This window comes from Archocentrus centrarchus, chromosome 14 (assembly GCF_007364275.1).
Source record: "Archocentrus centrarchus isolate MPI-CPG fArcCen1 chromosome 14, fArcCen1, whole genome shotgun sequence".
Taxonomy (NCBI): domain Eukaryota; kingdom Metazoa; phylum Chordata; class Actinopteri; order Cichliformes; family Cichlidae; genus Archocentrus; species Archocentrus centrarchus.
The window spans coordinates 13,546,490-13,563,372 of NC_044359.1; the positions used below are offsets into that span (position 1 = coordinate 13,546,490).

The 16,883-nt window shown below is 39.6% G+C and overlaps 2 protein-coding genes across 2 annotated transcripts; both read left to right on the forward strand.

Annotated features, from left to right (window-relative positions):
- The first annotated feature begins 4,223 nt into the window (after window positions 1-4,223).
- Window positions 4,224-11,268, forward strand: arr3a (arrestin 3a, retinal (X-arrestin)). The gene is made up of 18 exons (XM_030745890.1): window positions 4,224-4,322; window positions 5,789-5,820; window positions 6,585-6,615; window positions 6,725-6,785; window positions 6,866-6,910; window positions 7,013-7,203; window positions 7,514-7,573; window positions 7,661-7,737; window positions 7,836-7,971; window positions 8,072-8,156; window positions 8,253-8,325; window positions 8,428-8,565; window positions 8,741-8,824; window positions 8,919-8,942; window positions 9,037-9,086; window positions 9,230-9,251; window positions 10,068-10,098; window positions 10,750-11,268. Exons 2-16 carry the CDS (start codon window positions 5,813-5,815, stop codon window positions 9,235-9,237), a joined length of 1,071 nt encoding a protein of 356 aa, XP_030601750.1. The 5' UTR covers window positions 4,224-4,322; window positions 5,789-5,812; the 3' UTR covers window positions 9,238-9,251; window positions 10,068-10,098; window positions 10,750-11,268.
- Window positions 11,269-11,694: 426 nt separating this feature from the next.
- znrd2 (zinc ribbon domain containing 2) lies at window positions 11,695-16,174 on the forward strand. Its single transcript, XM_030746347.1, has 4 exons — window positions 11,695-11,784; window positions 12,247-12,398; window positions 14,463-14,547; window positions 14,672-16,174. The coding sequence occupies exons 1-4, from the start codon at window positions 11,769-11,771 to the stop codon at window positions 15,106-15,108; spliced, it is 690 nt and encodes a 229-aa protein (XP_030602207.1). The 5' UTR covers window positions 11,695-11,768; the 3' UTR covers window positions 15,109-16,174.
- The last annotated feature ends 709 nt before the right edge of the window (window positions 16,175-16,883 follow it).

Sequence of the window (16,883 nt, forward strand, 5' to 3'; positions counted from 1 at the left end):
CCAGGGCCGTTACAAGGGAGGAATGGACAGCTGGACAGGGCAGCCTTTAGGGAGCCAGGATTGGACTCCATTTTGGATTTTGAGAGCCTTTGGAATTGTTTTTATTTTGGCCAAAGCTGTGGGATGAGGGTGGGTCCCTCATTTTAAGGGGGGAGGTGTCACGGCCCCTCCTCTGCCTGCAGGAGCGGTGCTTCCTGCAGGCAGAGGTGGGCCTTGAGTAATTGGAGCCACCTGGGCTCACTAATACACTACTCACAAAAAGTTAGGGATATTTGGCTTTTGGGTGAAATTTCAGGACGAGCCTAAAATGCATTCAAACCTTTATGGGTGAACTTAATGTGACCTTCTCTAAGCTTTTGAATGCACATGTCCAACTGTTAAATGTTTCAGAACGTTTTGCACAAGTTGCTGTTCTCTAACGAGGAGCTTAACGGCAAAATTCACAACAGGTGTTTGATCCTCGAATCGACCGATAAATGTCCTGGTTCAGTTAGAGCTGGTGTTTAAACAGTCGTCCTCATCACCAACCAGGACATTTATTGGTCGATTCGAGGATCAAACACTTGTTGTGAATTTTGCCGTTAAGCTCCTCGTTAGAGAACAGCAACTTGTGCAAAACGTTCTGAAACATTTAACAGTTGGACATGTGCATTCAAAAGCTTAGAGAAGGTCACATTAAGTTCACCCATAAAGGTTTGAATGCATTTTAGGCTCGTCCTGAAATTTCACCCAAAAGCCAAATATCCCTAACTTTTTGTGAGTAGTGTATAAGCAGGGCTCCACTAACTATTCTCCCCTCTCTGCTCCTTCAGGTAATCTTGGTTTGTCTTTTGTTCTGGTTTGGTTTTGGGTTGCAATATTCATTCAGATTTCCACATACATGTCCACGCATTCATACATTGCATACACTGGACATAATGACATACTCACATCTCATGTTTATCTTTCTTTTTGTTTTGCTTAAGTTTCAATAAAACTAATCTCTTGGCCTATACCTTTGTCTCCCCTCATTTTTTGTTACGGGCCGTGAGTCAGACTGTGACAAGTGGCTCACCTCAGATACTCTATAAAATCTTTGTTTAATGGGTTTAGCCTCTCCAATATCTATGTCATGCTCTATCAGATGGGTCCGTGGGGGAGCGTCAGAAAATAAACCAGGATAACTTTTTATGAGTGCCACCAGCTCATCACGTTTGTCACACTCTAAGTGGTCAACCAATACGTCAAGATTTTGCAAAGTCTGAGAGTTTTTCAAACGACCTCCTAAAACCTCATCTGAACCAACACCTATCTCCTCTTCTCCCACCTCCAAAAAGTCCAGGCCACCATGGACAGGCACGGGCGACGATGCCAACGCTGACGCTGTAGGTTCAAGAACAAAATTTCAATTGCATAGTTTTTTTTGTGTCTAATAAAAACTCAGGAATAAAAAATCCTGACTGAGGTTCTCATAATTCATGCATGAAAGGGGTAAAAAATTAAATTTTGACTTGTTTCCTTCCAAATCCAACAGGTTAGTCAGTTGAGCAGAACCCACCTTAGTTGATGGACTTTGATAATTTATTTATTTTAACTATTTATTTTGATAATTATATTTCTTGTATTTGCAAAAAAAAAAAAAAAGCCTTTGGTATATAAAACAATCAAAAACCATTTGGCATGCAGTGAAATTGTCCTTTTGGGTCCCTGGAGGGTGCCAAGCCCCTGGCAGCTGCTGTTTTGTTGCTTCACTGGTAATCCAGCATGTAAAAGATGTGCCTCCATCACATGACTCACATTTACTGCAGGAAAGACACACAAATAGAAAAATAGATCTTTAAAAAAAAAAAAAAAAAGATTATGGGCTTGTTTCATCTGTGTAATGTTTTATCTGAGCTCATGTAATTTTGTCTTGTTTATTCATAGTCCTCTAACTTTGTACCTTAGCTCGGGTTATTTAATTTTGTCCTAGCCCATAAATAATTGATTAATCTGGTTTTGACCTTTGGCTGAGTCCCCTCCCCCATCAGACACTCCTCATAATTACTAGTCTGTTTAGGCTGGAGTGTTTGCGTTAAAAAGATTCAGCCACCTCCGTCAGTGCCTTCAGTCAGCTGCTCCTAAATAAAACCTCTCAGGAGCAGGAGCAGTGCCAACTCGATCTATATTGATCAGGTGCTAAAAATGAGCACACTTGTTTTAGCACCTGTTACACTACTTCTTGCTTTTTTGGGGCATGTTATTTATGTCTATCAACCCATAGTACTGTTTTCTAAAATAGGATAGAGCTCCTTGTATTAGGAATGTGTAGATGTGGTTAAAATGTTCATATTCATAAAATGAATGTAGGCCACAGGAGCACACATTATTTTAGAGCAATCTTGTAGGTATGTAATTATATTGCATCCTAATGTGTTTGTCCCATTTTCTCCTTCGATATCAGTTTCCAACTAATCAGAAACAAGTCAGACTAATGGTGGTTTTGAGACTATTTCGAATCTATTCTGGGAATTTGCGTCAAATATTTTGAAGATCTAAATACTTCCTGATATTTTGTATATTTTGCTGTCAGTATTTATCTGTGTATTATGTCTAATTAACTGCTGCTGATCAAATTGCTGCCCAATTAGTCCAGGACACTTTTGCAAATGAGATTTTTAATCTAAAGAGTATCACGATCTTGATTAAATTAAGGTTAAATGGAAATAAAAACAATATTTTCAGTTACTCTAACACTGAATATATACTATTATATCCCACATGTACACCCCCCCCCCCCCCCCCCCCCCCACACACACACACACACACATGCACACACTTTATTTGGATACAAATGTATGTTTTTCCTACAGGGAGATCCTCCTTAGAACCAATCAATCTGTCACATTGTGTTTAGGTTGATGATTAAAAGGGCAGAGGCCAGAGACACAGCTTCCAAGAAGCATGGCAGCACAAACAGTGATTAGACCGGTGCCAACGTGACCTGCTCTAATAAAGCCTGAATCTACTATTTCTGTTTTATTTCATGGCACCCAGATCATAAACATGTGTGGTTAAATTGCAACGTGGTGAATGGAAGCAAGCTGGTACAACCGTGGAAGTATTTTTTGCATGCCTCAAATAACCTTCTGGCACCATATCTTCCCCCTGTGTCAGACAAATAAAATAAAAACTGGAAAATGCTATAGCTCATAAAGCCTGTGCTGAACACCTTACAGCGCTTTTGTCAGTGAGATCTCAGATAAGCCAAGTTTGGTACGACACAGTAACCCCTGACTTGACTCTATCAAAGGTCCTGTCATCCTTTGAATGCAACAAATGCACTACATTTACTGCACCCATTGGTTTTCCACATTTTTAAAGGTTTATGTCTAATAATAAAGGATCTTTTTTTTATTCTCTTGTATGCCCATCAAGCCTAAAATTTTTTAATTTATGCCCCGACCTCTTCATTCTTTAACACAAGCTAGTTATAACAGACCTGTTGGGGGATTAACAGGTTTCTAAAGGTCAAAGGGGATTCTGGTGATTCTCCTTAATCTTTGGCACGTTACTTAAACACTGTTGAATAAGAAAGCTTATTCTGACCTCACCGTTGATACTCCCGTCATCCGTACCATATTGGGATAGGGAGCTGCTAATCTGCTGAGAGCAGACAGACTACTAAGAATCTCCAGAAGAATTGTTCCACAGAGGCTTAAAATTTGCAAATATCTGAATTATTTATCAGATAGGTTTGTTTATTGGTGTGTCTTTCTCTCAATGACATAAAAATTGTCTTGACTTTGCAAATTTTTTTTAAATATTTGTTTTTTATGAGCATCACTGTAAAAAACAAACAAACTAATAATCAGTAAACGATATAGAGAAATCCAGCATAACGGTTATTTAAAAGGGTTTCTAATACAAGCTAAAAAGATGTTTAACACAAATTATAACTTTATGCGAAAGTTTTTGACAAGAGAAAGAATCATAAAATCTCCCTCAGAGACATGAACCTTGATTTTAAAAGGCCTGAGTTACTCTGCTTTCTGAATCAAAGGAGACTTGATTAGTTGACTTGTGGAGGTGCAGAGGGGGATTATCGCCTACTACAGTCATGTGGCGACTGCGAGGTTGTATTTCTGTCCCTGTGATTTAGACGGCTGCACCCTTTGTGGTCAAAAAAAGCTATCCTCTGATTGCTTAACTGGATTATCAAGCAGGCAACAACAGCAATAAAGAACTGGCTAAGCCTGAATGATGCACAGAGGGTGGCAGGTATATAATGGGAGCTGAGCTGTAGACTGCACTCTCAACTTACCCAGACACCCTCTGCCACGGTCCCAGACAACTAAGAAGAGGTAAGAAGCCTTCATATTCATAGATGAATGGGTGAAAGATGGTTGGATGTATAGTGGTGAAACTAATAATGAAATACAGTTCTTGCCTGACAGCCCCCCTGTGACCCTGAATATGATAAGCAGTTATGAAAATGGATGAAGCCTAATGAGTTATGTTACACTGTGGGGTTACTGCATTGTTTGATAGGCCATTGAACTTAACTTACAGGTTCTCTCTGAGTCCTCAGCCACAATAGATGAATGTATAAGAGAAAGAAATGCCATGCACACGTTAGGTTAATGTTTGTGTGTGAGGGTTGGTTATAAAAAGATAAAATAATGTAGCCAAGAATGTTATTTAATCACAATAAAAGAATGAAACATAAGCATTAAATATTAAATATAGTGCTTTCTGATTTGAGGCATAGTTGATTTTTTTTTTTTTTTTTTTGAAGAGGTGTTATACAGTGATACATGCTGATATTCACAGCAATTAGCCAATCAGAAGCAAGGCAAGCAGCTGTACCGTACCTCTCCATGGTGCTGAAATAAGTAACTGCAGCCCACGGCAGCTTTAGACTGAAGAGTCCCACTGAATTAAACAAGCTTTTATTCCTGTGAGTTGTTTTTATTATCCACACGAGAAATCTTTGTATATGATGGTGGAACTTTTTAAGCTTAACACAGGTAAGCAACCGGGGTAAATCGAATTCACTCTTGTAGTGCATAAAAACTAAAAAACTAACAATGGTTTTGAGAAGTGACTGTCAATACAAGCACCTGCATCCTTACTGATGATTTTGATAGTGCACTCAGTGCCAGCAGCTTTTGAAGATTTTTACTTTGCCTTTTTAATGTGTTTAGCTCGCCTCCATTCCTCTTTGAGGTGAGGAAGCTGGTGACAATAGAAAGAAAACAACACTTTTATAAAGAGAAATATGATGATTAAAAATGAACATTATCAAACAACCCCAGGACTGTATATTATGTTGGAAGGTAAAATGAAACTGAGAAATGAGCAAACTGATTTGAAAATACTTAATTAAATGCTTATAGCTCTCTTAACCCTTCAAGACTTCAGGACTCTTTATTTAGAGGCTGTAGAGGGCTAATGTCAACACCTACAGTTTCTTAAGTCCTGGACTGCCATCAAAGGTAATGAATGGGTTTTATCCATGTACCTTTCCTTGAATAGTCCTTTGGCGCATTTAGGAGAAACAAATTGGGACATAACTGTGTGTGCAATGTAAATCTTTGATTGTTTGTTGTGAGGTCATGGAGGTTAGTTAGCAGATAGAGAATCACATCTTTGGAGGATGAGTCCTAACACCAGTGGTGTAATCTTATTGGAGAGGATTAACCCTCTGTACCTTCAAAAGAAAACATCACTACAGCTGCCAGAGAGCTGACAGGAAGGTCAATTATGGATCTGTGACCTCCTGATAACCCTTTGATAATCTTTTTTTTTTCCCCCTTTCTTCCAACAGAACACTTCCAAAAATCTTCTAGAGATGGCAAAGTAAGTGTTTTAGTTTTAATGTTTATGTCCCTCAAATGCAGCTACTGGTTCTAATCAAACTCTATCTAAAAAATGCTCATGCTCAACCCACCAAATATAACAATTCAAATTTATTGTTAGTGGAAAGATGGGTCCCTTTTAACCAAAGAAGATCAAAATTACAATCACTTTGAAATCTGTAAACATTGGGAGCCATAGGTCAGATGGTCAGCCAACTCCTTAAAGGGATGAGTAGTTTTAACGTATTTATTTCAGGTTTGTAAAAGGCTTAGTCTCTTGATTTGCTGTTTCAATTGTGGTAACACAGTAACACAATGTTGAGCTTTATTTGAAGACACTGGTAATCAATTGCATGGGGAACCCTCTTACACCATTTGTAGTTCCCTCACCTGAGCCAGCCTCGCAATCCAGGCTTGCTGAAGTAAAGCAGCTCCACACTTAGCTTTTACTAACTGGATAACGAGGAATAAGGGATTATTGGCCCTTCTGTTGTTTGCCAAGAAACCGAATTTACCCACAGGATCCAAATTTAATCTTTATTTCATCTTGTTAAGCCTGACAGTAACTCCATCAGTGGATGTGCTCTTCTTTTAAAAACACATATTATACAGTCTTATTCAACATTTTACACATTTATTTGGCCCCTGGTTGTCAGAATAGGGTGTTGATACTGTAACTGTAATATATAAAAAAAGGGAAATTTAATGGCTGAATTTTCAGGTGACAGTGGGAATAAAGGGGCATTTCTCCTTTTTGTTTCACAGGGTTTTCAAGAAAACCAGTGGAAACGGAGGGGTATGTTTTATTTTTGTTTCTTATAACGTTAACATATATATATATATATATATGGGTTAAAACTTAAAAGGTTCTGAAACGCTGTGTTTTCCCTTCTTCTGTGTGACAGCTCACCCTCTACCTGGGGAAGAGAGACTATGTGGATGATGTGCAGAAAGTGGACAGAGTTGGTACGTGCGTGCCGCTGCACGTGTGCGCAGCTTCGTGCTCATTATGATGATAATAAGTTGTAATGCTGCTTCTTTTTCAGACGGCATTGTAAAGCTGGATCCAGCAGATTTTGGAGACAGAAAAGGTAACGTCACATTAAGCTGAGCTTTAAATAGATTTCAGCCCCATAAATACGAGCCTTCGCTGATCAACGTGAAGCAACTGACGTAATAACGCATGTCTACAGTGTTTGTGCAGCTGGCATGTGCCTTCCGTTATGGTAGTGAGGACCTGGATGTGATGGGCCTGTGCTTCAGGAAGGACATCTGGATAAAGCAAGTCGAAATCTACCCAAATGGCGAGAAGCCTGCCTTGAGCGCCATGCACGAAACCCTGCTGAAGAAAGCCGGAGACAACGCACATCCTTTCTCTTTTGAGGTGTGTGATTGGCGTCTGTAAATTAAGCGCAACCAGTTTATGACCTCAGCCATGTTTTGTGGGGGTTTTTGTTTTTATTTATTTATTTTTGAAATTGTGCATGGATGTAACGTTGTTTAATAGTGAGTATTTTATAGACATTTATATGTTTTTCTAAAAGGGAAAAAGGTTAAATTAACAAATTGGAAAGAAGAAATTAAGTCGCTTCATTTTTTATTCACAAATATATGAAATTACGCTTCATCTTGTGAATTAACAGGTAGAAATAAGTCTTCTGTTTTGTTATAAAACTTCCTCATTGTCTCCATAGATTCCCAACAATCTACCCTGCTCAGTCTCTCTGCAGCCTGGACCTGATGACAAAGGAAAGGTAACATATCCCTTTCATTTAATGTAGACAGACAAGCATGACACTTGGCTGAATGTCAGCTGCTTACACTTTCACTTTGCTTTGCAGGCTTGTGGTGTTGACTTTGAGGTCAAAACATACCTTGCCAAGGAAAAGAACAACCCTGATGAAAAGGTTGAAAAGAAGTGAGTTTACTTGCGTTTTCGCCTTATTAACCCGCCTCTCTTTGTTTCGTTTTTCTTCACCTCATCTCTTCTTCCTTCTCTCGCCTTCTGCCTGACAGGGACACCGCCCGTCTTATCATTCGTAAAATCCAATACGCCCCATCTCAGGTGGGCGCTGGGCCCAAAGCTGAAATCTGCAAAAGCTTCATGATGTCTGACAAGCCTGTTCATCTAGAAGCTTCGATGGCAAAAGATGTACAGCGCCAACACTCGACATCTCTAATTTTCAGTTTCACCTGTAGAAATGTTAACTGTGCAGTGAACCAATTAGAATTTCTCTCCTGTTTTGCCACAGCTCTACCTTCATGGTGAAGCCATCCCGATCAACATCAAAATCAAAAACGAGAGCAACAAAACAGTGAAGAAAATCAAAATCACCGGTGAGTACCTCAATTCACAGCGACAAGTTTTAACCAGAGCCTGTAACTGTTATAAAGAACATAACACATTTATCTATACCTTCCTCTCTGTCACAGTGGACCAAACCACCGACATTGTGCTCTACTCGGCAGACAAATACACCAAATGTGTTCTTAGCCAAGAGTTCGCGTACGTGGGCTGAAAACTGAAAACACAGCAAATGTCACAGAAGCAGAGTGCCAGCATAAAACTGGATCATCCTGCTTAACAGTTTCTTTTCACCCTCTGCAGTGAGACGGTGGAGCCTAACGGCACCTACGACAATAGCCTGTCCATCACGCCTCTGCTGAATGAGAACAAGGAGAAAAGGGGTTTGGCGCTGGACGGACGACTGAAGGACGAGGACACCAACTTGGCCTCCACCACCATGTGAGTGTGTGGCGGTGAAAAGTTCAGATGAATGGCTCTTCCCCCCCTTGCCTTTGTTTCACATTTCCAGCAGCTTTTCTTGCACGCCATTCAGTGTCTGCAATGTCTTGTGGTAGTACACTCGGCTAAATTAAACCCTCTAATCCTTCAAATCCCTGCATTTTGTTTTCCGTAGGCTGCGGCAGGGGATAGAAAAAGAAGTGCTGGGTATCCTGGTTTCCTACAAGATTAAAATTAACCTCATGGTGGCTGGAGGAGGGTGAGTATTTATTGACACAAGAAAACCGACATAAAGATTTTATTGAATGAAATGACAAAAGCGGACTTATAATTTACGTTCTTTCTCCATGTAGCCTGCTGGGTGGCCTCACCTCCAGGTGAGTAGCATTTATTATCGATAATACCACTGTCCATATAGAAGTGCGTTCATTCTGCATGCATTCTGATTGGTCGGTTCATTTTTCTCCACAGTGACGTCACAGTGGAACTCCCACTGAATCTCATGCACCCCAAGCCTCAAGGTATTTTTTTTTTTTAACCTGCCTGTTAAGTATATCAGAGTTGCCAGTACTCCTCACAAGTTATACACACAGCTTTAAAATGATGTTACTCTCACATCTTATTATTTTCTTCCCTTTTATGCTTATCTGTTCTCCAAATGAAGAAGAATAAGGAGAATCATTTGTGTAAGTTGTGCTTAATAGTCTTTATTATTTTCTGTTTTGGTGCTGTTATCTAGAAATGTCATTAATAAGACTTGATCTGGAAGCTAACAAGTAAAACCTCTATTCTGAAATAAATAATAAAAAATCTGTGACAGTGTGTAAAATGTATTATGTTGAAAATTGTACACAAACATATCAAATGTTAAAATATTTAGAATTTGAACTCAGCAACAGGTATAAGTGTGAGGAGAGGAGCAACAAAAGTTGTGTTACTTAAAAAAAAAAACCTGGTGGAATATGTAAGACATTGTTTGGTCAAATAGTTAAAAAAAATTTAAGAATGATATCAAGAATAATTTAAGAATAACGTTCTTTGAATCTTAAGAGTGAAGATTCAGGGGACCCAGAGAAAAATCTTCCACAGGGAAAAAGTTCCATGTATCAAAGCCAGATATCTGTGCAGTAAAACTGGCCTGCCCACAGTCACAGTCAGAACTGTCACCTGCTGAAGATATTTGGCCTATTTTGGGAATGGGAGAATATCTGCCTTTCAGAACTACAGCGACTGGTCCTTTAATAGAAGCAGCGATGCAGCTGTAATCCCAAATGAGAACAGAAAATTGTCAAAAAAGATCCAATTTCTTGTCCTTGTACTATTTTCAATTAAAAATTGTGTTTCGATTCATTAACCATTATTGCATTCGTCTTTAATTTACAATACACAGAGTCCCAGCTTAAAGACAATGGATTGTATATGTGATCTGCTTTTGTATTTCTTATTATTATCTGATTATCAAACTGATCCATTATATTAATTTATATGTTCATTTCTTACAGTGTCTTGAATGAAAAGTCCCCCATAGTCAAGGTGAGATTCAGCAAAGACTATTGTAACCTGCTCTCTGTAGCATTTATGATTTTTTTTTACGGGATTAAAAAAAATGAGATGTTTTGAGAGGATATGCACTTTGCTTTACCCCAAATCCACAACACTTTAGGAGCAAATGTTTACCAGCTGCAGTACACTGAGTTGATAACTGCTTTGCTTTGAATTATGTAAAATATAATCAGCAAATACATTATGAGGAACTATTGTGGCATCTTTTACTCATAAGGGGAAATTTGGATGATACCCAGAATTTCATACAGTAGCTAAAATCAACTCCAACAGCTGTTACATCAAAACAATGCACTAAAATCTATGATATGGACTGCTGTTACTTGTGGTAAAAGTAGTTTACGTCATAGATTCCAAAGTCTTTGCATTTTGACATTATAAACACCCCTCTGTAAATAAAAGCTCTGACAAATGATTAAATTAAAGATCCTATTCATTATTAAAAATCTCACACACACACAAATTTCGCATTATTTTTTGTTATTTAACTCTTAGCATTTTTGTGACTTCATATATTATGTTCAGTGAGATTCTGTGATTAATTTTATGTGCATTTTACAGGCTGTGCAGTCTACGGTGTAACTGCTGTGGTGTAACTTCTCCTTCTGTTTCCTTCTCTAGAGAGAATGTTACCCTGGACACTGAAGAGAAATCCACAGAAAGACAGGAACGCAACAAAAGTCACAACAACAAAGAAGAAAGAGCACGACTGGTGCCCTGACACCAACTCATAACAGAGCAACTGAAGACATCAACTTTTCAAACACACCACCAACATGCATACAAATGTAACATCAGTCCTCTTGCAGATTTTGTTGTCATGTTGTTGAATTAATGTAATATAGCTGTAGAGAGAATGCTTGGATTGCACATTAGTATCCAACAATTAGACACCCGAGACTTCTGTAGCAGCATAATCTGATTCTCCTCCACCTATTTGCAGGATGTTACTGGGATGCAATAAAAAAAAAAAAAAAATCAGAGTGAAATCCATAAAAGTTGATGTTCTTCTCACTATTTGTGACGCGTTCACTCATTGTTTTGAATGATGTGTTTTTTTCATGTGAAATGTACTGGAATATGGTTTAGGCTGTACTCATGAAACATCCCAAAACACAATAAAATCATTTATAAGGTTTATAATGTTTTCTTTCTTCAGTCAGTTGTTTTGTTGTTGTTCACTGGTAGCTTTTTTCTATAGTTATTTCTTTGATTCCTATCATAAGAGTAGATATTGCAAGTCACTTTACTTTTGGCCAGAGGACTATTCTAGATAGACATTCAAGATAACACTAGCAAACCTCCTCTGTATATGGGAAAGGAAGGACTGGATTCCTAACAGGAGCTCTCAAAGGCATTCTTTCACTCTCCAAGACTGTGTGTAAATTAATTAAATAGTAATGTAAAAAGAAGTCCACGGAGTCCACTGCCATTTCGTTTCCCTCAGCTAAAACTCCTTGCACTATTTGTTCACTTTTACTTATCACCATACGGTGGCGGTATTGCTACCACATAAGTGCGGGAAAAGCCGTCCGCTAGAGGGAGGCGGCTCTGCACAAATAGTTGTCGAACGAAGAAGAAGCGTAGCGTCACTGTATGACTCTGACGTCATCGCGTACAACGTGTAGCACTGAAGAAACATGGCTTTGAATGGAGGTTTGTGAACTTGTTATTTAAAAAAAACAAAGCTGACTTTGACATTTCTGTTATCGCCTGTATTTTATTTTTTTTTTAAAAAGAAAGTAGTTTTGTTGAAGATGTTTCTATGTGTTACTTTATTTTTGTTAAATTTGTCGCTGCCAGCGTAAACGTGTTGTTAGCCAGATGGTAGCCCGGCTGGTTTGCTAGCTCGCTTGTCATAATTTCCTAGCAGAACAGTTCTGCTCTGATATTCACACTTTAAAAACAGCACAACAGTGGCAAAGGGACTTCGTAATGATCCCGCCGAAAAGGCTAACTAAAAGCAGAGGTAGATAACATGTATACACAGGTTACAGCAGTGTTTAGGACCGTTTATAACGCTAAAGCGTTGGAAAAACGTAAAAAAAAAAAAGAGAGTAGAGAAGGCTTCGACATCTGACAATCAAATTAAAGCTTCCCGCTGTCACTGACCTGCAGATGAAGAGGATTTTGAGTGGGAGCCTCCAACAGAAGCAGAGATGAAGGTGATCCAGGCTCGCAGGGAACGACAAGACAAAATCAGCAAGCTGATGGGAGACTACCTGCTGAAAGGGTACAAGATGCTGGGAGAGTGCTGCGAAGTGTGTGGGGTGAGTAAAGCAGGACGCTATGCTGTGTTTGTCAGGGTTAGCCATAGCCCCCAAATTATATCACGCCATTTCAAGGAAATATACAGTAATTATTTTTATGACAATGCAGAGTATAAGTGCAAACAAAATGAGGGCCATTCTTTCATCCACACTATCTACACTATATTAATAAAAGTATTCACTAGTCTCCCTTCTCACACACATATAAACTTGAGTGACATCCCATTCTTAATCCATAGGGTGTAATAGGATGGCGGCCCACCCTTTGCGGCTATAATGGCAACTAGGGCTGCAACTATTGATTATTCCATCGGGTAATCTGATAAGAAATACTTTTGTTTTATTAATGAGCAGTAATGTCAAATATAATAAGCTATACATACAACCTAAACTAAGGCATTTAGACCCTTCAGACTTGCCCTTGCTAGCTGCGGTTATCACTGCCATATAAAGCAGGATGACTGCCATCAGCCTTCAACCTGATTTAAACATTTCAGATTAAGTTAACACTAAATCTGCATATTTAGTGATCGGGGAACTTTAATGGTGCTAATGCAGGTGAAATGCTCGTGCTTACATGTAGACACCTGAGCACTGCAGAGTTAAAACGAAGCATCGAACCAATACATTTGTGTCGAGGATTTTTTTATAATCTAATTATCTGAGCTTCTCGAGGAATCGTTGCAGCACTAACAGCAACTGTTCTGGGAAGGCTTTCTTCCAGAAGCTACTCCTCTTTATCTGCCTCATTCATGACTGCTCTCTCTTTCTTCATCTCCAACTCATCCTCTTCCTACTCCACCTGTAGCCTCTTCTGCTGAACTGAAGTCAGGGCTTTAACATAAGAAAAACAGGCTTACTTATTTCTGATATTCGCAAAGTTGTTGTCAGCAAATTACACATACAGCCTTCCCGTGTTTGAACAACTGACAAGGAGGTGGCTAAACAGCAACGGCTAGTTGCGTTAGGCTGGAGTCTCCTAAAAATCCCACTTTCCCTCTGATAAACAGTTTGATTATATTCTCACATCATATAAGAGTTTATTCACATGGTTGGATCCACTTCAAAGAAAGCTTTACCGACGCCTGCTAACAGCAGCAAAAACAGAAGCGTTTACCAACAGAAAAATTAAGGATATCCTCAACAGCTCACCTCAGTATTGCTGTCATTAGTTATAAGGCAGTTTCACTGACTCATCAACCCATAGCAGACTCCTTTCACAAATTTTTACAGCCTCCTCCAGCGTAAATAGACAAGGATATTTCTCACCCTGCATATGGACAGCTGAGGTAAACGGTGATCTGATAGCCCACACACTCTACACATGAACACCGGCCAGAGCATTTGAGGTGACTTGGGAGTAAAAAAAAACAGACCACAAAATATTTGAAATGTTTTTTGTTCCTTATTTATTGCTAAGTGTCACTATTATTCAAATATGTTAAAATATGTTATGTATAAATGTGTTTTATACACAAACAGTAGTAGAAACACGCTGGCTGTCTGCACCGATTATGGCGTGCAAAGGGTTAAAGCCCTCCTTTTCCACCATGTAACTGCATCAGCAATTTCCATCCACCGTGTGCATCAGCGACGCTCAACAAAGTCAAAGCTGTCACATCATCAGCTGCTAATGTCTCCTCCTGGTGCGACTTCATAGTGTGGTTGTGCTAAATGATGCATTTTTACCTCAGGTTTTGAAACAAGTTTGTTTGTTACACCTGCAGTGGGAACAGTTTTCTTGCCTATTTTGCAAAGCATTGTGCTGCTTTGGAGGCTGTTGAAGTAGCTCCCTTTTTGGGTACTGAACCACCATCATCATCATCAAAGACTGACGCACGGCTCTTGCTTTCAGACATGTCTGGGCTTGTGTCGTTTGTGTGTGTACCAGGGAATGTAAACACATGGTGTCGATATATCTGTGATATTTTATTTTTTATTTTTTTTATCATGTCAAAATTTATACTGGTATTATCATGAACAGTATGATATGCCATAGTTAGCAGTGCCTACATAATGTAGAAAGTGAGAAGTGGTGTAATTTATGTTGGTGTTTTTTTCCAGACTATTCTTCTTCAGGACAGACAGCAGAAAAACTACTGCGTCTCTTGCCAGGAGCTGGACTCTGATATTGACAAAGACAACCCTGGTATGCAGAAATCACATAATTTTATGTTTTCCATGAAAATAATCTCTTATTTTTTTTTTGATTTTTATTTATTTGTTTATTTTTAACTCACTTGTTGTTAAATTGCCGCCCTTCATTTTCTCAGCCCTGAATCCACAGGCCGCCTTGTCCCAGGTGAGGGAAAGGCAGCTCGCATCCCAGTCCCCTGCACCGGCCCATACTCCTGAACTCAATGAAAGTCCCAGCAGTAGTCAGGGAAATATGTCCGTTCCTCAGCCCAGACCAGAGCACTGTGAGGGGGCTGCCGCAGGTGGAAGGACTCCTCTGCCTCCACCTGCTGTCCCCTCTCCTTCACCTCCTGCCTCCACTGCAGTCCTGGCACCAACTCGTCCCTCAGTTACTCCACAGAGCTCTGCTCAGCGGCTTGTTTTGCAAGAAGCCGAGGAAGCTGTTCTCACCAAACTTCGCTGGGCCACTAACCAGTTACAAAGTTCAGCCTCACTGGAGGCTAGTATCCAGCTCTGCAGCCTCATCACCAGCTGTGCCAACTCGCTGCGCAGCCTCAAGGAGGTCAGCCAGTAGCCATGGCTGACTGGCTGAAACCCTGGAGTAAAAGGAGCGCTGTTTCTACTTGCCTCTGTCTTGGAATAATGACTCTGGTTCAGCTTTTCCCTTTTTGGCTGAATCTTTGTTTAGAGAGAATTCAGAATTGGTCAGAAAATATTCTGAAAATAGGATTATAAAGTCAAAAGTCCACCAGTTTCTCTTGGATTAATGTAGTTATATAGCTGGCAGAAATGTTACATGTTCATTTGACTTTTTTGCCCTTTTGGAAGTTACAAATTAGATTCATCAAATTGCATAATTAATTTAACCCATTCAGCAGTTAAGTTCTTCTAATATGCATTAGTCTATCCAAAACAAAAATGAATGCCAGTTAATCTAAAACGGCTACCATCTATGCATGCTTCCATGCATTTCCATTGAAAGACAGCCAGCGTTTTGGTACAGCACCACAAAAATACTGGACCTTGAGTTGAAACTACTGATGTCAGTGTCTGCTGGAGGGGCTATCGACAGATATGCACCAATTTTGCTGATGCAGCCAGCACTCTGTCCTTTGTGGTTAATTACCCTTTCTTCCTCCATTTAACCTCACATAACATTCAATTCTCAAACCTGTGGAAATGTGGGCTCCACACTAGTCACATTTTGGTGGAAAAGAGGCACACAGGATCTGTTACTACATTCAGATTTATAGCATGTCAGTATTTTGCCACTTGCATCATTCCTCTAATGTGGCCCTGTTTCAGCACTTAAATCCAGCTGCGTTTTTCTGTGCGCTGCTCGGTCTGACTCAGTTTCTGTGGTCTCTGATCCGCTGGCAATGCAAAGATGGTGACTGGAAAGTTTTTGTTGTATATGTATTTGATGCTTAATGGTGATGGTCAGGTGGTTCACTGCGATGAGAGTGCACAGCATTCAGGAGTCAGACATAATACTTTGAAAAACAAACTGAGAGCAAATATACTCTGTATTGTATGTTGATAAACTGCAAGATAAATGGAGGAAATGCCAGCTTCAGTGTTGATCAAAGTAGCAAAAGATTTCTAATAATGTATCACAATAAAGCTTTTCTTGTTCAGGAGCTCTGCACCTTGTTTCTTTTCATAAGAGGGCGTCAGATGTAAAGAGAAAAAACCATATGCGGCATCATTCAGACACAAGGTAATTTAAAGTGATTCACAGGGGCATAAAAATACATCAGAACATAGTTTGTTAATTTGAGAATGATTTGTTGACGCAAGTACAAAGTAAACATCTTGATGTCTTTTCTGTTTTCACTTTGAAATTACATCTGCGGTCCATTTGCATCCTCTCAACAGAAGTTTCAATTATTGTGCCGCAGGCTGGTCAGGGCTTTAATTGGCACAATAAAAGAACCATGTGTTTATAGTTCCCATAATGCAATAGGCTTTCTAATTGTGGCCTTGTTGTTGGTGTCGGACAGCGAGAGCTGTTGCTCAACTGAACTAGAGTAGTATTTAAAGAAACCAGTGTCATGCTCTGGCCTGAAACTCGAGGCAATCGTGTCCGCGGTTGCAGCGGGTGAAGCAGGAGGCTGTCTCGAGACTCCAACTGAAAGGAGAAGATGCAAAATAAACAACAACAAAGACCGACCTTACATTACTTACTAGTGTGGTTTGGACGGTGCCGTTATGTTCAGTGATGATAAAACAGAAACCTATTGGTGCATACCTACTGTATGTTCTACACTGTCCAGTCCTCTTTGGCCACTGAAAAGATCTTTATAGAACTGTTATGTTCCATCTCTTGAAAAAGACATTTTTAACCTC